General features: G+C 41.6%; 1 protein-coding gene and 2 long non-coding RNA genes across 17 annotated transcripts in view; 2 read left to right on the forward strand and 1 right to left on the reverse strand.

Annotated features, from left to right (window-relative positions):
• The window catches only part of LOC111254831 (uncharacterized), a 14,154-nt gene extending 4,309 nt beyond the window's left edge, over positions 1 to 9,845 (forward strand). For 3 of the 10 annotated variants that reach the window (XR_015319770.1, XR_015319769.1, XR_015319761.1), the window contains one exon: positions 4,949 to 7,086. This is a non-coding gene — a long non-coding RNA (uncharacterized LOC111254831). Of the gene's footprint in view, positions 1 to 1,970; positions 2,112 to 2,556; positions 2,681 to 3,504; positions 3,636 to 4,156; positions 4,394 to 4,948; positions 7,087 to 9,723 lie in introns of those variants that run through there. The other 7 variants (XR_015319767.1, XR_015319766.1, XR_015319765.1 and 4 more) reach the window with 7 other exon arrangements.
• On the reverse strand, positions 1,020 to 27,114 carry LOC147758494 (uncharacterized). 6 transcript variants are annotated; one of them, XM_086978333.1, is made up of 7 exons: positions 26,990 to 27,114; positions 25,157 to 25,230; positions 5,705 to 5,803; positions 5,440 to 5,565; positions 3,634 to 3,741; positions 3,059 to 3,306; positions 1,020 to 2,076 (listed from the first exon to the last, which is right to left on the reverse strand). In XM_086978333.1, exons 2-7 carry the CDS (start codon positions 25,158 to 25,160, stop codon positions 1,918 to 1,920), a joined length of 744 nt encoding a protein of 247 aa, XP_086834459.1. In that variant the 5' UTR covers positions 25,161 to 25,230; positions 26,990 to 27,114; the 3' UTR covers positions 1,020 to 1,917. The 6 variants fall into 6 exon arrangements, with proteins under 6 accessions (XP_086834459.1, XP_086834464.1, XP_086834461.1 ...); XM_086978338.1 differs by lacking the exon at positions 26,990 to 27,114 and adding an exon at positions 25,470 to 25,604 and having other exon boundaries at positions 3,244 to 3,306; XM_086978335.1 differs by lacking the exon at positions 26,990 to 27,114 and adding an exon at positions 25,470 to 25,604 and having other exon boundaries at positions 3,063 to 3,306.
• Positions 18,735 to 27,666, forward strand: part of LOC147758495 (uncharacterized) — an 11,978-nt gene continuing 3,046 nt past the window's right edge. The window contains exons 1-2 of the long non-coding RNA XR_015319771.1: positions 18,735 to 18,878; positions 19,147 to 27,578. This is a non-coding gene — a long non-coding RNA (uncharacterized LOC147758495). The remainder of the gene's footprint in view (positions 18,879 to 19,146; positions 27,579 to 27,666) is intronic.

Consider the following 27,666-nt stretch of genomic DNA (forward strand, 5'->3'; position numbering starts at 1 on the left):
AAGAGGCAACAATAAGCAACTTAAGCTGACGTGCTACTGGATTATGCGAGGGCCATGCTAACAATCAACTGACGGAAAAATATGTAAGTTAAACCGGTCTATTTGGCCAAGAAATCAGGCACATCAGGAGCCATCCACTGAACTTACTTTATCAGCAAAAATTAGAGACGTTTGACACATGTCCCTACCGAGCTCATACAAAATCCAGCGACTCGGCCATTTGTTTTCAAGCGTCAAGAAATTGCATAAACACTGCATAAAAGCAGTATGGTATATCCAGCAGTCGAAGGGGAACCGGAAGGCGTCAAAGTAAAGGAATCGTAGAAGCTGAATAAGCTTCGTTCATTTGAAATGAGAGAGGGTAAAAATGAGCGGAAAGAAGAGACAATGACCAATGACCTGCGGCAACGATGTCGTCAACGGCCTTTGCCTAGTGGGCAAGAATACAGATATACACGGAGAAGCATGCATTCAGATTTAGGGAGACAGTAAAGCCGTTTGTCTCCGTCGAGACGATAATGAGGGTATGAGTCGTTATCAGTTGAAACGAACGCATGAACCAGACGAGACCAGAAGGCAGCGGGGGGCGGGGGGTGGGGTACTCAAGTGGCAATTACCTGTTTCGGCTGTTCAGCGAAACGCCAGAAGTAAAAAATAGTTGAGAATGAAATGCTGGACTAAAAAGGACAGGGAAAGAGAACAAAGGATACAGAGACACAAAATGATGCGGCAGCAACGGCAAAAACAGCAGCTGAAGCCGAAAAGGAATTACTATGAAAGGAGGCGGAGTATACGGCGAGTCAGGGTCCGCCCATCCGTCGTCGATCCATTATTACTGTTTATATATATCTATCGTCGACTTGCCAAATAGCTTCTATATGCATGGAAATGTTTGGCTTTGTTCTTGAGTGATACAATCAATTAAAGTAGAACATTTATCTTGATCAAACAGTACTGCCGTAGAAAACCCGAATTTGACCGGAGTGAAAGAAGCTGCGGCAGAAAGATGATTTCGAACGTTGCATTAGAAATTTACACGTACAAACACTTCTTTTTAATTTAATTAGGTACACATATACATATAAAATACAGACGAAGAGTAATCAAGCCAATCAGTGGCATCATTAGATTCCTTTGTGCTTGCTCCGAATGGTCCGAAAGCATATACAGAAAAAACAATAGAAACAAACACATGCCTACCTAAAACTATCATTTACTGGTACAAACGTAAAGAGTAAAATAAGGTATCCTAATTATATCGAGACAGAATCCTACTAATACGTCAATGATTTCAAATTTCCTGCATCTCAAATAATACATACAAATGTGCAGCGACTCCTAACTTTAGTTATGGGCACGCAGTTGAGGATTTTATAACTTTGATACTGACACCGTAAATACAATATTTTTGGTTCTATTAAGTGCCGGTTAATTCTGCCGGTTAATTCGTTTAGGAAAACATTAATTTTTTGTCTAGGAAACAAGTTACATAATCATAAGTTAGCTGAAGCTAGACACCACATGAGAATTGGTGACAACCTAGAGAATATTAGGGTAAAGCTTATATTACTTCCATCAACTTCAATTCAAATGGTTAATTTAAGCAATTCGATGAGCGGCACAAATAACCATTGCAATCAAAAAAAAACTTGTGACCAAAACTCGTAAAGCGTTCTGCCCTTATCAGTTGACATCTAACGAAAGTCACCCAGAGGGTCTATAGCAGAAAAGGCCAATATACCTTAAACTTTGCATTTTCATGGCAAAGTACTTCTATTATACGTTGCGTATCTGCATATAGCCGTTTTCGCTTGATAAGAATTTTCGCAAAAGCAAAATGTCCGATTTTGAAGGCGCAACGAAAAATGTGTCTACGTCGATGAGCCAATTGATCCGATCACTTCATACCTTCAGTGTTTAACAACACGAAATGGTCAGTCGACGCTCAGTGTTACAATGCATCAATCTATGTATAATCGCATCGAAGAAACGAAGTGACGTCAGGAAACGCTTGAAATAATGACGCGAGCTGCAAGAGCATCTCAGATCATTTTTGATGGACGTACGGGCGTCGACCTATAAACCACACCGAAAGGCAGAAAGCATAATCGGTAACCTTAGGAGGTTATTTTGGCCGGTGTGGCAATAGAATTTATGACGGTTGAAAAAAATAGGTTTTTGTCCAGTTGACATCTCTGCATGTAACATTGACTTCATTATATGTTTTACGTAACCTAATTAGTGAGAGATTAAACAGCCAAAAACAAAACGATCTCCTAAGATCTAGTTTAAGAGTTCACTTGGCTTCATCAATTCTACTTCGGCCATTATTTGTATGCATGCCAAATAGTAAAGGGTTTATGACACAAGTTTCCTGTAAAAGATAATAACTTCAACTTTTTGCTAGCTATAACTTTCTCATCATAAACTATATGATATCAGATAAACTGAGCATTTCACACTAACCATTCTCCATAGCCATAATATATTAGATATATCTTTTTTCATGTATTACTTGTGTGTGTCTACTGGAAATTAACTCGGACTGACTCGAAGTTACCAGTACCTGAAGGGTACAATGGTCAATGGTTTTCTAGCTGGAAAAAAGTCAGTATAGTCGAGGGATCGGCTATTGAAACACGTTTGCAAGTGCATTGCGCGAAAGATCAAAGCAAAGCGGGTGGGAAAAATTCGCTATTTTAAGTTTGGCGTTTCAAATCATACGTTTCTGATATTAAATAGAAAGCATTCTATTTTTCTTCAAGTTGTCAAAAACACATTCTCCCTAAAACTTAGCTATTCACTAGCTATTTTTTCAATATACCCCAATAAAATACTTGATAACAAATTGATAGAACAGAAAGTATTTTACATATGCACAATTAAGATTTAACTAGAAAAAAAAAACGGGCTATACGCTGCCGCACACTCTTATCCGTGAATTTAAAGCTATCATCAAGGTTTTACTGCATCGTTTTGCCTTAAGGCATGTCTCAGTTACGTTATTTAATGCTATTTTGTCAGATGATTAACATCGATACGGTGAGTCAGATCAAACCAACAGATTTCGCAGGCTGTTCTCGTTACTCCCTTCCGAGAAACGCCAGACGCCGAACGAAACCCTCAAAGGAGAATCGCCATCCGATGCTACTATAAGAGAAAATCGAAAATCATAAAACAGGGGCCTCCAGGTTCCGCAGGCTTCATTTTTGCCTCTACATGGTCTTCGAGTGAAAGCCATACCACGAACAATGAGGCCAGGACCGTCAGGGACGCCGCACAACGACATTTCCATCCATTTGGCTTCTGAGAGAGAAGATAGCATTTAGTAAACTCCGTCCCTTACATTCGGTAAATTTAGCTCTATACCGGTCATCTTGAAACGATTACGATGAGCGGAGTCAGCACCCGGACAGATTGTCTACATAACTACCAAAAGATCTGTATAAAATGCTCAAAAAATTATATCAAGGTATATATAATTTGTTCCTTCCTTTCCTGTAGATAACCGACTTTATCCTGCCACAGAGAGATGCCTAAACAAGACTGTACTTTAAACTTATGACAAGTCTAACTTATGACACGAGGCTGACGAGGCACTTCCGTAAAGTGGTAACATCATAGCACGCTAACCGGTAAGTGGAGCTGGTCGCTTAAGCATCAGGCGAAACACCGACAGTATTGTTCTGAAGGTGTTGACTGGAGTATGCGAACCCCAAGCACCTAAGAAATGTTCATTACCTGCACACAGAAATTATGTAAAGTCGTGGTTACTGTTTGCCCCTGGCCGCCTGGCTCAGGAGGCGCGAATATCTTAAGCGCTAATTTTTTTGCCGTACCATCTCATTAAGTACCATTATCCCGTTAGTATTGCTGTTATTAGCAGCTCATTTATTTTACTATTTTTCGTATTTTATTATTACTACTATGTAGCTAAGTGTGGTTAGAACCATGGCGCTGGTGGCAAAGTTGTGCCTTAGCATTGTTCTCGATTACAAAACAAACGGCCGCTGCCCTGTGACCAAATAGAATGAATTGCTACTATGCGTGAGCGCTACAATATGTGCTCGTGCCTCTGTGAGTGGGTGAGTGCCAATGGAACATGCGTACGTACGTTCGATCTGCTTCGAAAATTTCTAGAAAAACTTTTTTCCAGAAATTTTCAGAGAATGCTACGGCAATCGTTACTTCTACAGTTTCTGCCACGAATAGCGCGCTCATCGCTCCTTTATGCAGAGTGGCGTGCTAATTCCATGGCATCATCAGTCAGCCTCCACCTTCTTGCCGCTCCCTTAATCAAAGTTGTGGTTCTGGAATGGTTTGCGCCTCTCTGCCAGGAAAGCACTGAGCGTCAAGGATTAGCGGGAAAGCTTACACAACGGAGATAGACGAAGTGCGTCTGCGTTCGTGTTTTTGCTTATGTGCAAGTTGCTGTACAACTGAAAAAGCTTTAGCAATAGTCATCCAAATACAATGGCATGATGAAAATGAAATTATCTCGACACAAAGATGGAACATCAGCGCTATACTTAGAATACTGTTTTTCATTGAAGGCGAATGCGGCCGCTGTTCGTGTTGTTATTATCTAGGGAACCATATATGTTTACCCGTTAGCACACAGACGTAAAGTCAGTCGCAGGAGACACACTGTTAATACGGTCATAGCCAAGCATAGCAGTGAAGATAGCTCTTGTTATATTAACGGTATAGTGTGCATTAGGAACTGATAAAGTCGTATGTCGTTGTTCGTTCTCTTTATTATCTGTTTTCGTACGATGTTAGACATCGGTGTTCTTCGATAGAAATCATACGGATATAGATGTACGTTATTTTATTATATTACATTACTGTGTGTGTGTGTGTGTGTTTATCTCATGTAAATTATTGTTTCTCAGAATAATATAAATTGTGCAAACGTAGCCTTTGTTGCCTATTGTTGTTTTTACAGACACACTTGAAGAAGTTTTACTGCAACGTGGATCTTACGATGTACCTGACGTTGCTATATCTTTAATATAGTAATGAATCTGCCCTAGAAGAAAGGACCAACGCTATGGCCGTGCTTGTCTTAGAGGATGGTTCCGTAGGTCTTTCTGTATGTCATTAGCCTCATTGGATAAAATATAATTACGCTACAAATCCAACAGGTACGATCCGAATGGACGTCTATTAACTGTGTGCTATAACCCATAGTAATTTCTTATTAGGCTTAATATATAATCATAAAATATCACAATTGTTTCACGCATTTGCTTATTAAGCTCGATTGACTCCTTTTAACTGTCCTATTCCTTCCATGAGCGTCTATCTCACCTGTTGCTCTCAAATATAATTGGCTCCATTCATGAAAAATGACAGCTTCTATACAAATAGTATAACAATATTCGCTTTGTGCGTCCGTTTATGCCAAGGGTACTGGACAAAATTTCGCATCCTTGCCTGTTTTTGAGGAGGTACTCCAACTGTTTACGAATTTAGCAAAAAATAACCACGGTACAGCGCTCAAGTCGCTAGGATTTCGTCGAAGCGAGGAGTGGGCATACGTCAGAAGTTTCTCGAGATTACCTAGAGACACGCACATGATACAGACGGTACACGTTTAAAGGAGTTAAGACGGCTAACGTCAGTTATGAACATCTCTTTAATCTTTACGCATGGAACCTAGAGTGCGTACATAGCAGAGCGTTTTTCAACCGTTACCTACCCAAAGATTCAGCTTCCTCGTCAGTAACTTCCATCAGCAAAGCTAAACTCGTAGAAGCCAAACATCCAAGAGTCTCCATCGGCAACAAGAAGCGTGTTACTCACATAAAAAGAGAAAAATGGCCTTAAAGCGTATAACCGTAGCTTTTCATAGTCTGCTGTTCACAGATTACTTTGACAAGCGTAAAGAAATTCTAGCTAATTTCTACATTGGGTATTTGTTGTGTAACGAAACTAGGTAAGTTTTTTTTTTTTTTAAGAAAAGCTGAAACAGTCAGTATGCTTTTGCATGTCAACAAAACAAATTGAAAACATTAGTGCTCCGTACGTTCTCTACGTACGTACGTACGTGGCTCGTCCTCTCAAGCCTAAAATGTGATGATCCCATCGAACGCAAGGAAAACTTCGTGATGATGATGATGACATGGGTCACGAATATACATTTTTTCATGTATATTTCGAATGTGTAGTAGTAAATATGCGAAAACAATCCGCTACGATAGCCTTATAAGGTTTCATTAGGTTACACTTCTTTATAGCGCATCTAACTGTCATTGTTGTCGGGCGAAATGATCCAATAAATAACTATAGACGTCTTACTGACAGATGAATCGGGTAGAACCTCTACACCTGTGAGGTTCGATCAGACTTATCTAGTTCGATGGCGCGTGCAAAACCGTATGCGCTTGCGTCATTAGGTGCAGGATAAGCCATCGTCATAGACGCCAAAGTTCAGAGGGCGTTACGGGGTCGCCGTTTCATTCCTTTGTTCACCTTTGACTAGTTTTATTTTCCGTAATGAAAATAGCTTTTTTTTTGTTATGCGATTGTTGTTGTTGTACTATTATTCCTCTGTCTAGCTGCTTGTCTATTGTCAGTCGTCAAAGTGACTGACATTTCATTACAAGTAGAAGAAGTCTAAGAACAAACTTCTCGATAAATGCAGAACCCAATTAACCGAGCGGCGAGCACCGCATTCGGGATACAAGCTATTACCCATTTATATAAGTATCAAAAATGAGACTGACATTCATGCTTCACCAACGAAGAGAGAAAGACAATCGGCCCCGCTGGTGCTGATACCGCTATTGTTGTTGTTGTTGTTGTTGTTACTGTTGTTTGAGGCAATCACTGAACGTTGCTGCGATCTTCGTTGGCGATGCTCGTCCGTATGATGACTGACGTCTAACCCAGTTGGTCATTCGTGAAGTTTAATTTGCTAAGACGGACAATACTTAGCTTTCTGCAACTCATCGCACTCTCTCTCATTCTGACACGTTCATCTAGGATGCCATTTCGGATCTCTGCGTCATATCATGCACATGCATACAGGCTAGAGACTAGTGTTACCCATTATGTAGGAAATAAAGCTCTTTGTGCTCACGAATTGTGTAGTATTTATGCGTCGTTTAACTAAAACTATCATGTATATAGAACCAAATGTAATGCGGCCAAAAACACCTATTGGCCAAGTAGTCATGAAATGCGACAAATTACGTAATCAAGAGGAACGTGATTGCTTTTACCAGGCTGGAGATGTTTCGATAAGGGGAATAGGCCGAACCTCAGTGTATGAGACGCACAAGGCCTGCAGAAAGGTACACTAGAGTATCGGGTTTATCTATACCTGTTTTGAGACCGCCTGTAAGCTAGACTCAGCATATTTTCAGTCTGTCAACACCATTGCTGTGATTGATACTATAGTCATGCAAGGGCGAGACTGTAAACAGCTTACTCGCCAAAGATACCAATCTAATGATATCTTTTTAAAGGTTTAATTTGCTGGACAATACTACAGATAATGCAAAAACCCTAGTTAGAAAAAGTTCGGTACGAATGGGAAGACGCTGCGGGCAAAACATCGAAAATGACATTTTCGAGATTATTCTGTATCTAAGCACAAATAGCAAACATTTGGCAGACATCTGTTACAATGTGTAGGAAATATAGAGGTATAGTCGAATCGGCAAAAGACGTCTGATTGGGACTGCAATATCGCATTGCGTATACGGATTGCGACTAATTAAAAAAAAAACGGGTAAAAGTCATGAGCATAGCATGATCGCGTTTTTACGCTTGTAGAACTTTGTCTTTCGTCTGTGTGTTGGTGGCAGGAACAACGGTTTAACAGACAAGAGCAGCGGGTCTGCGTGGTTATTTCATAGTTGTCGTTTGTAGAACCTCAAATCCCTGTGCTGAGGACTTCGTCTATCACGTAGCCCCCAAAACTGAGCCAAATCCCGCACCCCCGAATACATTGCTCACCCTTTAACCAAGTGGGTCGGTTACAGCTATGTGGATCTTGTTTCGTCCTTTTTACAAGCGGACGTTCCGGTTCCGTAGCAAACACATAACGCTAGCGTTTGTTTTGCCGTAAAAATGATTCAATTTATAATTAGCGACAAGCGTTGCCCGTTGTCATCTGCGTCGACCGCGCCGACCCAGCAGTAAACGAAAAAGCTAGCTTGAATCATACGTTAAGCAATCAGTGATATAAGCGCTCACAGACAGCCATTGCCGGCTAGTCCGTGAGCCCCGGAACGAGTGACTACCAGCAACATAACGACGCACGTGCCTCTTGTTTACGAGACCTTTAGGTGTACGTTCGAATACAATACCTATATATATATATATATATAGTGTATGCATAAATAGTTATTCTATAATCCAGCCAGTCGGTGAAGCTCTTCCGATTATGCAGGTGTTACACTGCATCGATTTCGATCGTAGATCACTTAGTCTTGATCGGCTTCAATTACGTTAAGGAGATAGTAAAGCAGTTACAAAAATACACTACAATCCTCAGCGTTGCGATGGTTATGCTAGAGTCTTCAATAAGCTTGTTTTCGTTCGGGACGATAGTAACGAATTAAAACAGCATTTTCCCTTGATGAATCACCAACATCTCCCTATAGCAGGCCATCGTGGCACTAGTAATGATCCGAGCAGAAATTCTCTTCGCAACGTGTAAGGTGGCTGGCGGCCGGCCGGCCGGCCGGCAGGCCGGCGTGTATAATAGTTACCTGACTGCTTCGAACAAAAGCGGCATGCGGCCGCCTCATACGCGCCGCCCCACCCCAATTAAGCTTCGAAAATACGTACAACACCAACAAAAAAAATATAGCAGAAGTCGTACAACAGTGACGAGAATTTTGAGAAGCTGAACGAACTTCAGTCGATCAGAGAAACATAGGAACGAGTTTAGGTTTTACACCTTTTTGTCGTCCTGATAATTGTATATTTATTATTATATATGCTACAATGATATATTTAACGTATACGTTCCTATTCCAGCTCGATCGCATACCAAACAATTTCAACATAACAAGATGGAGCATTTATGAAGGTTATTAGTTTAAGGACAGTGTGTCATCTTCACAGTGAAATAAGAAGCCCTTCGGGCCGCCATAACTGGGACCTGTAGACGTAGGCCCTCCTGATCAAAATCCGTACACATACGAAGTGATGCAGTCTTTGAGTGATGAATGTACTAACGTGCATACATTGATCAAAGAGCATTCTAGAAAAACTGATTAATAAAAAAATTACACCTGTAAAATTCATATATTAAAGAAGCGCTTCACGTTGCCATGCTCTTCAAATCTGAAAACATAGATCTGACATACTGTTTATCAGTGTTCGGGTTCATTACTATAGTATACTATCATACTTTGCACTATGCTAAGACAATTACCTGATAAACATATAGTCTAATGATAGTAAATCTAAAATTGCTGCTTAGACGAGGTACTGGCCTCTTTTTTGGTGATTTTATCAGATTTATGATTTATATCAGAAATATCAGCCGAGTCAAGCATGACCTCGGACCTATATCATTCTAGTCAGTGTGTATATATATATATATATATATATATATATAGTCATTGACCAATCAAATAGGATTAAAAATTTAGAAAAAAATACATATTGCCGAGTTTGATCGAAGACAGCTCCGCATCCAAACTATCTGCTTAAGTGTTTTCTTGACGAAAACTGTTTTTCTCTGTTTTCTAATGGTAGCACACGTGGCCAGAGTGTCGCCTTGGAAGCATCTTTAAACTGGCGTGGAAGAAAAAGCAACTCGGTTTAGCATGCTCCGAATGATTTTTCGCAGCATCTCTGTTATGCCCGGGTCGCGGACCCATATCTGCAGCATATGTGTACTCTTGAAATGTGACGTGTTTGTGATCTCCTGCTCGGTCCTGATTCGCCCATTGACGTTTTCGACATTTCTCAAACTATAACAAGACATCAGCACCATTAACAGTAAACACTTTAGAAATACATTTTCTCATACGACATAGTGATGTGCTATACGTGAACCTTTGGGACAGCACTTTTATACTTGGGCAGTGCTGTTTAGCTGACTTAAATCATCCCGTTGCTTTTTTTCCAGATCCTGCCAACGAAATGTAAAAGTCCAGAACCGTCGCTAGAAATCACGGCTTGCATCAGTATCTCACTCGGATGTTTGATCTGCTGAAATATACAGGACTCATGGAATATCTGTGACCGTGTCGAGCGGTACTACCCGGAATAATCAAATGCGATTCATCTAGAAAACGAGCCAAACCACTGCCAGCGGGTCCATTGTTAGATTTTCTTAGCGGGAATTTCTTAGCTCACTGTGCACAGTTTGGCCAATACGACGTTAGAGAGTCCCTATCTGCGCTCCATTATTATTTAACACAATTGAGAGATCGTTCGTCTTTTTGTAGATCGGCTAACATGATCTGTTTCCTACCTCACATTGTCAACTGCACACTTGCGATATTCTGACCCACTCAAATTCTTCTCTGAACGTTCTTCTTGTATGCTGTTGTCTTGCTGTTAGGGTCGGTTGTTTATAGCTGTTCTCGTAGTTCCATTATGAGTTCACGTATAGCCGCGCCAATATAGTCTGTGGTCACAACAACGCCGTTGTCGTCGAATAGATAGGAACAATGATAATTGCTATACTGCATCTCAAACAATCTATGCCGGTCTATGAACGGAAGAAGACGGAATCAAATAACCGAATCGGGCATAAAGGCTCAAACGTTTCTACGTGTCATGGCAAACAGCCGATCATCACACGTTGCCCTCTATAGCGGCTTGAAATGTCTCGCTAGCGAACGCGACGTCACACGCGCTCACTTAAGAAACGCACGTACATGCTCAGTTCGGTTGTGGAGACGTATCTGATTAGACTCAACAATGCAGGAAAGCTTTAGATGCTTTTAGTTGATTGGTCAATTACGATGTAGATGTATAGTCCGATCCGACGATATGCGGGCCGTGTTATAGAACTTCGCAGTCTAGACGTTATAAATGAAACTTCTGAGCTTCGTGCATCTGTTCGGCACGTGCAATTGTGGCTCGACGAATAAGATGATGATTGGGTCGTAAGTATGCGGAGCACAAACAAGGACTGATACTTGTCCAGTTTACCCGTAATGCATCTAAAAGTAAAATGAAAGAGACCTGCTAGTCAACAACCAATAGAGCAGAAGTCACCGGGAAGGCCGTATTCGAAATTTGGCCTGACCCTTCTAATCACGTGTTGCAGAACCGCGCCCTTTGGCGTCATAACGTCTGCTGCTCGCTGATCAGGCTTCATCCAAGGATGAACGAAAATGATATGAATTCTGATACGGTCCCTCTTCGCTCTTCACGAGACAAGCACTCATAACATTATCTAAGCACACTGCTTAAATAGCTATGGCATCCTTTGAGACGCCGATCCTTACATAACATGATCAACAACACAGATAAATTTAATGGTAATAGTTAATCAAAGGCCAATTGTTCCAGGACATACAGTCCGCTGGTGTACAGGAAGTTCGGGTTCGGATCTATTCGTTTCAGTGAAATAAGCGTTTTGTCGTAATGTACGTAGACAGGTCAACAAACGCGATTCTAAATGCCTGCAATGTTTCATTTTTACTCTAAATAAATCGTTGTGGCAACCTAGGACCTAGAGGCTGTAGGCTTGAGAATTATATATATATATATATATATATAAAAAAAAAAGGCATATTATAGCCATCCGATATTTATTACAGTTGAATTGAATGTAGCAATAAACATTAATTTTAAAACAAATCGGGTTAGTTTCGGCACTGCTTACAGCAGAGAAGGTAAACTCTTTTTTGGATTATTAGTAAGGCATTTGCTATTTGATTCAAAACGGACCTCAATGTGCCATAATTCAATAGCTTGACAAATAGCTTTGTAACAAACAAAAATAGCGCATTTCCATTTGTTTTCATCCTTCTTACACTGCCTATGAATAGCAAGAAAGCTAGATAATGTTAGAGTGACTGATCTATTAATGCGCATGGCCTTCAATAGGTTAGGGGATTTTACTCAATGCTTTTCATACTCGATTTGCTCAGAACGTAAGAAATTGCCAGATGTATCGTGCGTACGATATACACGATTTAACTTCACTCGTAAATTGACGTTATATGTGTACGCTATAGCGATATATTTTCACCATTTACCCATACGCGCTATAATGTCCCATGAAGTCAAGTAGTCCAGTCAGTGGTAGTTTACTACCTCATAATTGCGTTCGCTGTCAGCGAGTTCGCACGTAGTGTCGCCGTGCTAGTCGAGGAAATTAAAATGCCTCTATAGCCCATACATGATTTCAGCTGTTTTCTGTTTCGAACAAACTGGAATCCACAGTAAAAGTACGTCCGTCGTTTATTAAAGTTGGTCTGGAAATGCCGATAACTCAAGTTAACAATAGCAGAACAGCGATATTTAACAGCGAGCTACGATCTACTTGACACGCTCACTATCAATGCTTTAGACACTTTCATTGATGCCTGTTTTTTCGCCGTTAACTACGAACTACTTTCATAGATCTCGCCTATTCAGGCCGAACGATACTAGTGTTCGGGAGACGCGATGGTGGAACGTCAATGTATCTCTGTCTATTATAGATTACGATAGCAATTGACATACGCAGAAAACTTTCCGCCTTATCTAGCCATGATGAATCATCATTCTATGCAGTGTTACGCGTCGCGCGCGCGCGCGCAAATAGAGCCACAGTATGTCAATGAAAATTATGAATACGCATTATTAGCTCATATGGGTACAGAGAAAATGTAACACCCTACAGGAACACACTACTGAAACCCGACTGAACAAAGAACGTTCTTCATTAGCCGTTCTTCTAGCTCAGTGTAGATCCTATATGGGCGCGTCATACAATTACGGTCACCTTGAGGTCGGCTTCCGTGAAACTGTTTGCTGATTCTAAACGCCCTTCTGCTGATGTTATTAGAATAACAACAAAGAGTTTCAACAGCTGAAAACCTTAATCGATGATGATTCTCAGTTGCGGTCCTTGTCGGCGGAGTCATTTTCGATACTTGACTTCGGTTCGCAGACGACCCGGACCCACCAGTGACCCCAGAGTTTAACCCGAGCTAGCGAAAGAGAAAAAAGAACTACAGCCCTACGTGAATCTTTCTCTTATGGTTCAATTGAATAAAGAACTGCTTCAAGAAAAAACTTCGGCCGGCCTCTGTGGCACTGCCAGTTAAGATATAATGCTATTTCTTGCAATGACAACGAAATGCTACACAGGAGCCGTTTAGCTCCCGCGGATCGGAGGCTTCCCGTAGGCGTATTATCGTAACGACGAAGAACATGTATTTGTTACCGAAGTTTATTTCAGCCTAGTCCGTACGTCATTGTTGTAACCGTATCCAAGTTCAGTGTTTAATTCTTCGACGCCTGCCAGCCTGCCACGCAAACATCTGTTTCGTACCGATCTTTTCAGGCTGTTACGTTCGGCTGTTGGCAAACTGGTCGATCTTTGTGGATTATTGATATTCGCGTTGTTGTTGCTGCCGCATGCGGTCGCCACTTCGAATGTAGACGATGGCTGCCGATGCTATTACTGCCGCTGTAGACCATCTTTACGAGATCAACACGAGGATATAGCTAAGACGAGAGGAAGGGCGACGTTAGCTTAAGAATGGCTTGGATAACTAAAACAAGACGGGATAAAGAAACGACGCCAAAAATTGAGGAAATTCGAGATGAAATTTAAGACAGAATCGTGAGTAAGGATTATTAGCCACGAGAGACGGAAAAATAAAATCAACGAACCGGACCGCCCAATGGGCCGCATACGACTAGAAAGTGAGCGGGAACGCTAAGATGAGGAACAAGGCACAACAAGACGAAAGAAGAAGAAAGGACGGACATAAACAGATATGAAGAAGCCGCGAAAATTCAAAAAGAAAATAACAAACCGGCCAGACCAGCGCAGGTAGACAACAGCGAGGCGCTATCAGAATCTGAGTCATTTTAGATGAGCGAAAGAGAAAGCAACTCAATAATAGAAGGTGATCGGTTATGACTGCGTGTAGTTATAGAAGAACAATTGTTATTACCATATTGAATAGGGGTATGCGCGTCTCATTTTTTCGCACCATAGTCCCTGTCGCAGTCAACGTTAACCAGCTTGCATTGGATACAAGCTATGTAAATAAGCGTAAATTGAAATCGCCCCATGTTAAAGGAACGGACAACAATAGAATGAAAAAAAAAAGATTATTATCGATTGTCCTTATTTACCTGGCCTACGTTACCTTCGACGTATGGGAATAATCAGACTTTTTAAATAGAGAATTATAGCTTGCCATTGACTACTATGTGTATTTTTTTCGATGAATGATCAAATATATTTAACAGTAGATGTAAAAAAACTATACGCTCAAAAGGACCGTGTCTGAATATGAACAACAGTTTTATTGATTGACCCATCACAGAGCATAAATTAAGAAAATTTAATGATTTTTTTATTCTAGCTTTATGTATACAAAGGATCTCCTCTTTAAAACAAATTCTAATAACTTAACGCTATGTCAGGCCCCACTAACTATACGTTAATCCAACTGTAGACGTAAGCACGATTATGTTTTAGTTCAAGCGTCATTGATTTGTATAGCAAGCCGCCTCAGGGAGTAGCCATGTCGTCGAATACCTGAATACTGCTGTCATTGCAGTCCATTCTTTATTTGAGTTTTCAAAGAGACACGCAATGGCCCAAATTCCTCTCGCGCGCCCTTTACCCTGAATTTCCCCATCCCTCGGGACTGACTGAGGTCCGAGCTGCATTGTTATACGAACCACAACATTGTGCGCCTGTGTGTGTGTCTGTCTGGGTGTGCGTAACCCTATACGCACCCCGTCATACTTGCTAGCAGTGAGGCTACGTATGTGGCAGCCGGGCCCAACCGACGACCCCATAGAGTATCCATGGGGGTGATTTGCTTCGGGGGTGCTCATCCATAGCACGTTTAACGATCTCGTACGCACGAAGCTGTTGCCCTCAGCTGACTCGCAGCCGTCGGCTAGCCACAGTCGGCCCGCGCGCGTTCGCCGGCTCTGGGCGGCGTGAAGGGAGGGGCGTCCGATTCTGTTTGGCCCCGCCCATGTTCACACAGTCAGAACGCGAACTGGTACTAAAAGATAGCACTAGGTACGCCAAACGACTAACCAGCAGCAGCAGTAGATGAGCCCGTGAGACCGGCACACGCGTCGTGAAACACTAGACAAATGGGCTACGAACCAAGAGCACATTTCAAATTGCCAGTAGGGCAAAACATCGAATATGCAACAAAAAGCGGACTACATTGCTGCATAGAAGTGTTTAGCGTATCTATATAATCAAGCTTATTAATCAACAACAACGCTAAGACATGAAATGTAGCGGCGGACGCGGCGAATAAATCCGTTCTGTTCCAACGTAAAGAATACGTGTGACAGAGAGTCGACGTGCTGCCATGTACATGTGGTACACATGACGTATTTTAGTAAAGCGTGAGATCGAGAGGAAAATAGCGCGATGGTAAGCACAAGGCAGAGCTGGTCAATTCGAGACGTTCGCGTGTATTTACAGAAAATTTCTTATTATCTACATCAACCAAACGGCGATATAGTAAAGCTAACATGCCTTTTCCTAAAGGGAAACCGCGATCGATGCGTGACCGAGCGCGTAGAGGAGGTAAAAACGTGGAGCATCATGTAAACAAGCCACTCCTTTCAAAAAGTCGACATACGCAAAATAAAAATGACTCGTTACGAATACCAAAATTTGAAAAAATATAGTAGATAGTGATCAAAAACGCAAATAAAGAATGATCACACATTGGCTTCGCATAGCTTTAAGTATTTGAATGTACGGCCCTGTTCTTATTTATCGATAAGGCGCCGGTATCGTTAACAAAACTAATCAACAATTATGGTATCATACGAAATTAACGTAAGAACATAGGTCGAACTCTCAGTTAGACAAAATTAGACAGTAGTTTGGTTCTAAAGGTCAGCCGCCTATAATAAGCTACAACTACGTTTCTGCTGTAACCTAGGTTGAATAAGCGCATGCAGAAATGCTATACACTTAACACTTTAACTGCGTTTGTGTTTTGTTTCTTCATTAAGCCTTTGCACCATATGCATTGGGCCATAATTGTAATTTGTGTTTGTCATACTCCTTCATCTTACAGTGTGCTTCGGTCCTCGGTTTCTTGAAAACTATAGCGTTTTTATTCGAAGTCTATATTCCTTTCAATAAATCATCATATCAGGCAGTTTTCATGGTCTCCCGATTCTTACAAGTTGAATTTAATATCTGTACTTGAGCGGGTTAATACGATAACCAAACACATTTAGGAACTCCGGAACTGCTCACAAAGAGACTCCTGTCTTATAAAGAGATACTATCCAACCTTTTTTGCCACCGAAGGTCATGTAAAGGGTCCATAATATAGGTGACTTCGTGAGTTAGTACCGATAATGCTCTTACTAGGCGCGTTAAATGTTTTTTCCTTTGCAGGACTAGATAATTGAGTACGTTCATATTTCGGCATTGTTAACGAATGCTGACCTTGATTAAGAAAGCACGTGTTTCGCTATGATGCAATGCGGAATCATATGGATCGCCCGTTGGAGTCCTGTAATTATATATATATACTACGCTTATAATTATAAGTGGCAAAAGCCAATACACTACACGATCTGAAAGGACAACCATCGAATGCCTAAGGGTAACCGTCCGTTTTCTAGTTCAAATCCAAATGAGAACTTTCTTTTGCCTTCATGTATATTCTACACCGTTAGTCCGCCCCGATGTCCGGTACCGAAACGCGCTGGTCAATAAAAGTGCTTTTTTATTTTTTAAATCGGCTCAAAACATTCTTGTGTTCGACTGTAGCCGGGCCTATTTAAATTAGTATATTCCCAATCTTTATGTTGGTAGGCTAGTTTAATAAAGCTGTTATTACTATTATTGACTTTTTTAGGATATATCAGAAGTGTGTCAGACGTTCACTGTAGTTCTGTTTTTTAGTAGAAGCTTGTCTGCTCGTCTAACGACCATCACCGACCTTCTAGCTATATAAAAACTGCAAAATATCCTGATAGCGAGTGACGCTGACCTATAAGGGAAACCTGCCACCCTAATCATTCACTTAATTGATTTTTTTCTATATGGGTGTCTATAGCGCCAGCGTAGCGTTTGATTTCCGTAAGAAAACGCGTTCCGTCTCCATGTATAGGCTAAGAAAATACACAGAATTCAAATCGCATATATAACTCTGTTACATGAATCTTGGCCAGCCTGGGGCTTATGCACGGACCAACTATTCATAAATGAACAAGCAGCGAAATCTGAATGTTTTAGCTAGCATCACTAATATATATATATATATATATTAGATTCCATGGCGGTATTCACACAAACAACTTGAGTCAGACCAATTTGTGACAATGGATCTAACTTCCGGCCGCGAATATTTCAAAGGCGAAGAAGTGCGGACGCGTCAACCCATACGATGCACAAGGCCGTGTATTTAAATGAGACAATAATGCATGGTTTATGGCAAACAGAATTAGATAGATTTTTTAAACCTCTTTTTCGAATCCTTAAGATAATCAGGACCATGGTCGTAATTAGCTGTTGTTCGACTCTTGATGTCACGTACGCTTGCACCGCATGGCAGGTCATGCTTGCGGTAGGGTTCGGCCGCAATTCGACTGCCTGTGTCCGCTGTTTGATCCGCTTACGCGGATAAGCGTGACACCTGGCTTATCTTGCCTACGTTCCCTCACAATGACCAAGTGCTTTGTAGATAGCGCGGAGGGGAAGGGGGTATAATTTTTCAAGGGAAATACTACGTTCTATTCCGTAATGCACAATGTCAATTACACGCTTTCGATCGACCTCGCTCCCTGTATAGCCCAGTTTTCCTCGGGCTCCCTGCTCAAGCACGTAGAGGTATTGACTGGGCCGGATTGCGACCATTGTGGCCAATAACCGGTGCTCTCTCTCTCTCTCTCTCTCGCTCTCTCTCTCCGTCCCTCCCTCCCTGCCTGCCTCCGCTAGCTCTCTTTGGCTACTATGAACTGCGAGATGAATGGTCCGTTTCTTTGTGGTGATCGATAAACTCCCTTTTAGCAGGTAAAGGCCGCTTGTTCGTGCAGACGCAAAAATAGAAAAGTCTTTCTAACGACGGAAGAGTGAAAACCGTGCTACATCTGTGGCGACATTCATCCAGTAGCAGTGTCTAATGTGTATAATGTTACTGGACGACTATCTGCGCGGCCGGCCATACAAACGTAGCCGTCCGCCGCACAACAGGAACTCGAAACTTCGCTGACCAATCCGAAAATTCCTAGAGAGAGAAAAGACGCCATATGAAACAAAATATGACAATATGCGGTATATATCTACGTCGCAACGTGCGACCTGCCTACCGAAACCTGATTGAACTGCGCTATTGACGCCAGTAAAGTCGACAGAGAGGAACCGTCCTATAAAAACAGCCTTTCCAAACACGGCGTTGCCATTGGGTGTCTCGAAGCGACGGACGACAAACGTGCAAACCTTACGAACACTATAGGATGGGCTGACTTTGCGAGGAAAGCGGACAAGCCACGTGGTGATGTAAATCCAAGAAACCCAGCGTGTATTGTATTGCTGGAAAAAGAGCGTCTCGCAAATCGATCAAGAGGGAGAACTTCTTTATAGCTGGACAATTTGACTAGTTGAAAAAATTACCTTGTATCTTGAGAACGGCAAGTTAAGAAAACGAAATCGAATATGTCAGTTACGCTCGTGCTTTTCGTGGGTTTGCTCGTTTTTCGCATTGCGCAGTTGGGACATAGTAAGTGTTATTTGTTTTTTGCAAGTTCGATCCGACAATAACGTTTCTGATCTCAAATAGAGATCGACTGTCCTTGAATCGTTTTTATGTAAACTAGTTCATTGTTATACGTTTAGATGCTCTGACTTGACTAGATCTAATCGCCCTATTAAGATGTACCCGGTTTGATCAAAGATAGAGTTTATTAGGCTGCACCTGACTCATGTAATCGTTGTTTTTCTATTGACTTCATGTTTGTTTTTATGCATTCGATGCGCCATTATGCCAGCCGCTCCGACAGTGGAAGAAACCTTGCCGAAAGAAAACTTCCCCGAACAGCGTAGCCACCCATATGACGACATCGAAGAAGCAAAGATAAGGGTGGATTGCGGTCCTTTTGGTGAATTCAAGTTCTGCGTTAAAAACTTAATCTGCTTCCAGCATCCGGATGGCATGTGGGATTTACAGCGCAGGCCGAGATACCGGTGCAATCCTCACAATGCGACCCACTATGGATGTCAATGCAGGTGGTCAATGATGACCGACGGCACCTGTGCGAAAATTCCTTGCATTACTCTAATGAGGGAGTATTTTGCGACGTTAGAAACGAAGGAGAACGGATTAACTGGTTATTGAATCATGCTCACAGCTTTAGATCAAATGTGGCCTTTTAGCTCTACGGCACAATGGCGCCGGCTCTCGCGTATGTCACCCAACGCGGTTAATAATGATTGTGCCACCACCTACTCGGTAATCGACTTCCTGCAAACGCGAACAGTTTGTTAGATTGCAACAATAAACGTATGAAAGAAACATATGAGCTGCGGAAATGAAACGAGGAAATACAATACAACCGGATGCGCTTGTTTTAGCTTATGTTTTGCATCCGAAGGTCAAGCAAGGAATCTTTGGTAACTGCATACACAGAGCTAGTGTCCGTAAAAGACACACCGAGATAAAATCATGAGACGCTCTGAAGATAGCCATGTAAAAACCAACGTTACTCTATACTATGTAGTACAGGTTTCTTACGCCTACGATGACAGACTAGAAATGCCGTAGGGGTCCAACGCGGCGTTTTCACCGTAACCGTGTTCAGTTACGTCCGCTTTGTTTCACAGTGTTAGCCTACTCAGTGATATCCATACATCATATCCTATAGTTACTTCACACGCACTTTTGTATCTACTTCATACGGTATAGTAAGCACCAATAGTGCGCATGACTCCGCGCGTGTATCTAAACATCTTACTCATCTTACTGTCATCAGTCATACTATTTGTTTCTTTTATTTAAATGATTGACCGTTGTGACATTATTTATTGAAAAGCGTTCACATACAGATATGCGAGGAAGTACAGCCGTACAAATAAACATGGGTCTCCCTATACGGTTTCTTTAGCCTGAGAAATTGTCGCTCATTTTACGTCTGCTGTCATTATCGGTTTTTGCCCGTTGAATCGGATAAGTGCCGCATCCATAACGAATAAATACGACCAGCTTTTAAAATTGTGGCGCACACGTATTTGAAGGAACGTGAAAATGCGATGGTACCTATAATCAGATTGGTAAAAAAAAATGTAATCATACAGGATCAGAGTTCCCTCTTTTCACTAGCTACTATTTTATCTAAAGATCTGATTCTGAAAGAAGCATGAAGGAGTCCAGATGCCATGCTGTACATGAAGCGACTATGGTATTCATTCTAAATTACAAAGCCGTCATTTTTCAGTCCCTATTACCGTTCGTAAGCTATCTCTATGTAGTATAGTATGATGATAGTAGTAGAATGATAGCGCTACTCGATTATTTAAATACGGAATAAAACTGAGATAATTTTTCAGTGTACAATTTAGGCCACCTTTAAAGTAGAGGAAATAGATGCGCCGATCTAGCGTGTTCTTTCTGCTGTGTCAGCACTTGGAAGGATTTCGAAACTTAGGACTGACGAGTGTAGAAGCACATGTTTTAGTAAATGGTATTCTAAAATTTTCGTCAAACATTTCGGCACAGATCGTAAAGCAGCACGAGGACCGGATCTGTTCATAAGTATATTATTGCGTGCTTTGCTACGGAAGCTGCAATAATTTGCACCGCCACTAACATTGGTTCTATGCGACCTTCAGAAAACTGCCAAACCACCTAATCGGAACACATCATATTGTCGAAGCATAAAAATTGAAGCGCAGGATACAGTAGGACACTAGGTCCTTTTCTGCCCTTAACTGTTCAGAGACTTTCTCCGACTGCTGCACAACACCATCGACGTTCACACATCTAACTTTTTTTGCTTGTAGACCTTAGTGCGGCCTTTTCAAATGCCCTTAATAGCGTGTCCTACAGTTCCGGTCAGTATGATACAGCAGCTACTCTGTGCTATCTAACTCGTGTCGTTGAGACTTCGAGATGGACTCTTGGGGCTTTGATATCGCAGACCGCAGGGAGCAGTAATACAGATGCTAAAACCGTTATGGCAGACAGCACGGTGCTCTCGCATATCGAATGGACGATTTGGACCTTGACCCCCTGTTGCAGTCCATTAAGCTGCCTAATTATTTGGCTTAACGCTTGGAGCAAACGAGTGATTCTTCAATCTAGAACTGATGCAAAGTAAACCTTTGTTGTTGGAAAGGCTAGACTGTTGACCTTAGTAGTTTCAGTAGCAGATTGCCCGGATGGCGGACACAAATATCGGCATAAAATATTATTGATATGGGCTGGTTACCTCTTGAAACGAGTGAATAGCAAACGCTAACTTTGAGGTAACTTTGTTCGCTGTCTGACTTTTGGCGACAAGAACCGCTTGTCTCTCTGATAAATATTATAGGTTATTATCATTCTTATTCATAATATTTCGAAGGAGAGTATGTACTTTTGCCCTCTGCTGTACTTCGCTCACACAACGACATTATTATCAAACGCAAATATCCAGGGTGTCTATTCTCTTCAAACTTAAAAGTACTATGGATTTTCAGTATGTCAGCTCCATGACTTCAACGCATATTGCGCCACAGCGTGCCTGAAACACTCCACTGACGGCGGTCGTCTTCTGATTTTCACAACAATTGGAAGCTCACTTTATAGACAAATATATATTCTGTGTCAGCAACAAAATAAATGTGTATGTACCGTTTACGGATATCGGGGTTTACTCCTAACTAAAACCTTTCACGCTAGTGGAGGGTCTTAGTTATGCCAGCGTTTTCTCGTTCTCGTACCTACTGTTATCACATGGCCCTGCGTCAACATCTGCTTTCGGTTAAAATAACATTTCCAATGGGTTTACATTCACGACAGTTACCAATGTGTACCTGGTGGGTTTGTTTCATTATGACATTGTATATGTTCTCAAAGTAAAGGAAAAGTTACTCAAAATAAATGTAAACGTTATGAGAAGCGTATACGGAGCAGCCGTATGCGGAAGCAGGGCCTGACACGTCGGAGCTTGTATAGCTGGCAATATGCTGATGGCCTTCTTGAGGTCAGTCAACTCGTCGTTGAGTTTATTGACCCTACATATAAAACAGGCATATGCTCTATATGGAAGGAGAGGTGCAAATAATGTAGGTACCTTTTTGTATTCGATGGTATCTGAGGTGCATGTATACAAAGCGTTAGAATCCAACTCTGTTAACGCGCGTTGCAGTAAACGACCGGCTGCTTGGGTACGTGACGTTGCAACGGAGATTTCAATCGTTATGAATGGAGTCCATGCGGGTGCATCAGGCATGGTCCTGAGTCTAAAATAATTATCACGTTCTTTTTTATACAGTAGCCTTTTACGGCACTAACGGCTAGGAAGTCGTTTGGATCAAGCAGTGGCTGCGAAACGTTCATAATTTGGATACAGCCTATGATACATGTATTTCGTGTGGATATTCAAACCACTTACAGCTGGGGATTCAGCTCGTGCAGAGCGAATGTAATTGGTTCGCTGCTCTACGAAATGCAGCAGACGTTGACTTCAATGAAATACGCACAGGGAACTTTGGCCTTCAAGTAGTCTAATAGTCCTTCTGATCAATTTATACAATTGAGTTTTGTCCCATTGGTATCACCCCCTTGAAAAACTAAAGGCGGATGCATGGGACACGCGAATAAGCGCCACACAAATATTCGGATCTTTCCGAGATTAATGAGATGTTTGGCCAAAACAAAAACATAAGATCATATGTAACAAAGGCCTCTATACACTAAACATACTCCGGTGAGGGTCAGCTAATAAGTCTTCGTCTTAGTTCATACATTCGACTTCACGTATTTCTACCGATCTAAGATTGTCATTTATTGATCATCTGCACGTCGGGTCTTTAATGTCGAGAAGATTATTGCTTAAAATCACACAAAAAAAGAGAATAGGCTCTTTTCGGGATAAGTTCTAGCCTACGGAGAAAGAGAAATTCAGAATTGCTAAGTTGCAGGGGTTTCCAGAATATTCAACTAGAAGAGGTGTATTTGCCATGTGCAGCACTGAAAGCCAGCATTAAGGAAGCTACTCAGCCTCCGTTTCCACATTTCTTGCCGAACGACTCCTTGTATACAATTATTTTCTGCGATGGTCAGAATTCTAATAAATGCGGTCCGCGTGGGCAGGAATTTGCTGTCAACGCGGAAAGATTTCTCAAGAATAAACTTGCTCTATGCTTCCTGAAAACGTGGTTGTGTTTCCTTTATGACATCATGAAACGCAGCTCAACGTTTATGCCACTGACCGATTATGAAGTTGTCTAGAGTTTCTCGTTGGTCTCTGGCCATCCTTGGAGACGCCGACCCACTCGAAGAATAGTGGTTAATTGCTGACCTCTAGATCAAGCGCTAGGACAATGTTTACACATGGTTCTCGCATAGTATAGGACAAAACCATTGCGATTGTCGCTGTCGTTTGCGCCGCGCTAGGAGCTGCATGTGAGCAGAGCGCGAAAGGATTATTCGAGTCGAAAAAAATGTTGCAAAGAGGCCATCGTAGTCCCGCGTCACCCATCGTTTTCTACTAAAAGGCATTTTTTATAGAGCGTATCGGTCGAATCCAGACATTTAACCCGACAAATATTTCTAAATGGGAAAACTCCAAGCTTCATGTACTCTGTAAGCTAGTGTTATTTGCAGGTTTCTTGTTAAATTCCTTCCTTCCTAAAAAGCTTTTCAAAACATCAGATAATAAGCTCTTTTTTTCTTCTTTGCGGTAATTTTATAAGCTTTCTAATATTTAGTGATACCTTATAATGAATGAACTTCTGGAAAGCAGTTCGCCATAGGATACAATGTAGACTTTAAAAAAAAACTCCCTCCCTCAAGCTCCTGGAGATAATAACACAAAATCGAACAGGCCTTTTTAATGACGTTAATGACGTCGGTGCCGCAATCGTAACAGAGGTCATGCTTTGCGTTAAATGCAGTGACTATCCGAGTCAGCTACCTCTGAAAATAGTTCACCTGGAACTGACTGACGGTAGTCTGAAACTAATTCGTTACTAGGTATATGTGCCTATCTGCTGATAGGACTAACCCTCTTGACCGGCTGGACAAGCAGCGATCTCGACTGAAACAAGGAGTGTTTCCCGTAGCAGGTTCTTGTCTTGCTATCTCCACTCCGTTAAGAAAATGGTCGTTGTACTGAGTATCAGGAGCGCGTTCATGGAGCTCTCGTCAGAAGAAAACAGATTTGGCCACTGAGGTTGCAAGGTGCTGAACGTGCAAGAAATAACTCCAATAACGTATCGTGTACGTGAACCTGCGACCTCTACGAACTCGATGCGCGGTTAATACTTAATGATGTGAAGAAAGAAGGCGAACTAGAACAGATATCTATTCTAAGCAGAGTACCATTTGCGTAGGTGAAATATACTGTAAAGCTTTCACATTCTATGCTGTAGAACGTTAAGGCTATATGGCAAAGCTACTTTGTTTTCCACAGAGCGGGACTTATCTTTATTGCAGCATTGGCATTTCTGCCATAGCGTGCATGTATATTATACAATAGTACATGTCATTATTTCGTTGTAATGCGGTAAGGACTTGCGAGCGATCATGCACCGCCGAAGGCTTTCCTACCAATCTGTGTCCTGTTACTTACAAGCGTCATCTTGGCCAGCTGCCATTATTGGCGTGGCTCTTCAGTTGTTAAGGTAGCTAGGATTTGTTCCTAACACTGCTTCTCTTATCTGTGTCACCTTTAATATAACCCTCGATACAGGCGGAATCTTTGTAGCGCTTGTTATGGTATGGAGTCGTTCGGCAAGAAGATCAGCGAGATTTATTGCACTTTTACAATTAACGAGTGACAACTTAATTGCACTTACCCATTTGCTTGAAGTTGGAAAATTTTCAAGAAAGCGCGAATAGGCGGCGACCCCTAGTCCTTTTTTGTGAATTCCTGCACAGTTCCGTATTGGTATCCGACACGAAACAAAGCAAAGAAAGTCATTAAATGTAGCTAACTTTTCCACTTGCGCTGAATTAGGATATGACACGGCATTTTTTGCTTATACACCTTAGAGGCAATCCTGACAATTTTAACCGCGAATCCCTCCCTGGAAACGTGCGACTACCAAACTATATCTTTGCATCGGAAAAACATTCTCTTAGATGTCAATTCTCCAATTAATTTTGTACCTTTCTAGGTAATCCCTTCGTTTCTGTTCCGGCTTGTCCATTGATTCTATACATATATGGCTGTTAAGCCCGTCGTCGAACAGGAACGATATTACTTGATCCAATGTTGTATATACACACCGCATTTTCGGTACCTAATATTTACCAAGGGGACACAAATTATTTAATATCTTTAAGTCCGCTTGTTAATTCGTTGGCCGGATATTCCAGATGAGCAATGCTATCAAAACTATGATACATCAAGGTTATGATCCCAGAAGAAATACAAACTTCTTATGAGAACACCCACTTTGCTTCCTATTAGGAAGCCAGAAAAGTGTGGCTTCATCATCACATCCGATATTTCCGGGTCAACTACTGAAAATAAATGCGGACCCTACTAGAGCTATTGCTTCAGACAACTAACGCCAGATGGCTAACTCACCCATGGCTGTAACCTTTAGCTAGGGTTATTCAACTTGTGAAATTTTGTTCACTCGGGCGCAAGCCGTTAGAAATAACCGCCTTTTCGAGTATCTACGCATCGAGTTTTCTTCGAGCTTAAAGGTATCCACCAAGTATGTGGCGTCCCTGTGGATATTATTTACTACACGTCGCAAGGCCAATGCGTCAAGCACAGAACCTATAGCAGGGTGCAAGATTTACCGCTACGATACGTCCCATATTGGGCGAGTAACAAATCTGATCAATGGCCAATTGGAAAGACTGAGTTAGCCAAATGGGCGAATGAAAGCAAGGCTACGTACAGAGAGATACATACAGCACAGACAGAAATCATATGTACAGTCACAGAATTATGTCATATCGGCATCTTATCACTATAAAGTTACAGCTCATTGCCTAATGAGATATGTAGAACCGATTGAAGTATTCCTCGACATACAGCCAAATGCGCATGCAACTATAGAAGAACGAATGCAATTGTGAGCAAATTTCGTTTAAACATGTAAATATATCACGTTTATATAAATGATATAGCCCTTTATCTACATACAGTAGATAGGGTAACAAAGCAATCAAACAGAGATAGGTACTGTGACACCAGCTAGTTAGTGCTTAAGTAAGTGCGTGCTGCTGACGTAAACTCTTCCTTCAGAAACGGCCCAGTAGGTTAGCTATATATCTATCTTGCTTAGGAAAAAAAGTGAAAAGATGGCCTACTCGTGCTAAGGCCTGGACCCCTACCTCTCTCTGAGTCGAGATTGTTTCAACTACAGGGTCAAACGTAGGAAATGATGATATGAGACAAAGCTGTTGGCTAATTAGTTCAATCCAAATTGTTTCAACAAAGGTTAACAAACATTCAGCATTGCAATGTCATTGGGGATTAGCCATTCATGCGGGTAGAGACCCTAATATACATAAAAGGAAAAAGTTAAGTGTTATAGGAAAAAAAACCTAGTTAGTTTGGTGAAGGTTTAAGCGCTAAAGGGAAACGTAGTACTGTTCAGCGATACGACCATTTCTGTGACACGTCACATACACGAAAAGGTGTCTGCACAGAGCAAATTACTACGTACCGCGTTATCACTGACGACACAAACTGGAAACGTTTTCCTGCTACGTTTTCGACTCTGTAAAGCATTGATCAACGTTTGTTTATTTACTCCGTCTAACATTAGCCAGGCGATGAACTCGTTTATTCGTCAAACCCTGGCTATTTTCGAGGATGCCTTTATAACGTCGCGGAGCTGTGGCGTCTGGGTCTAGCAAAGGAGCAATGAGCGATAGTGAATATCTCGATCAGGACTATGATAAGGCTTAGGTTACCACCGCGCTAACAAAATAGCGCCTTTAGGTCCTGAATACGAGACGAAACGACTATGCTTAGTCGATGTTATTTGTCATACGCTGCATCTAAGTGTGGTTGGAAGAATCATTCGAGCCGTCAAAAGATTACATTTATGTTACCATAAATAGTAGTTGAAACTAGGCGTTTTGCCTAGAACTGAGGGCAAAAACGTCGCTGTCAAACACCGACTTTACTCCATTCATAATTCTTCATAAATCTGTATTTCTAACCAATTACGCTTGAAATAAAGCACTAAAAAGCTAAGGATTTAAAAGTTGAGCTTTATTTCGTTAATACACGGGCCTCGCAATCATCGTGTAAGTATGACTAGATTTTTCTTTTGATCGATCCTCTGTCTGGCGAGCGGCTAAGTTGTTCGTTCAATTACCGCGGTCTTTACGTTAA

Source organism: Varroa destructor, unplaced genomic scaffold (assembly GCF_002443255.2).
Source record: "Varroa destructor unplaced genomic scaffold, Vdes_3.0 BEIS01000001.1, whole genome shotgun sequence".
NCBI classification, from domain to species: Eukaryota; Metazoa; Arthropoda; class Arachnida; order Mesostigmata; family Varroidae; genus Varroa; species Varroa destructor.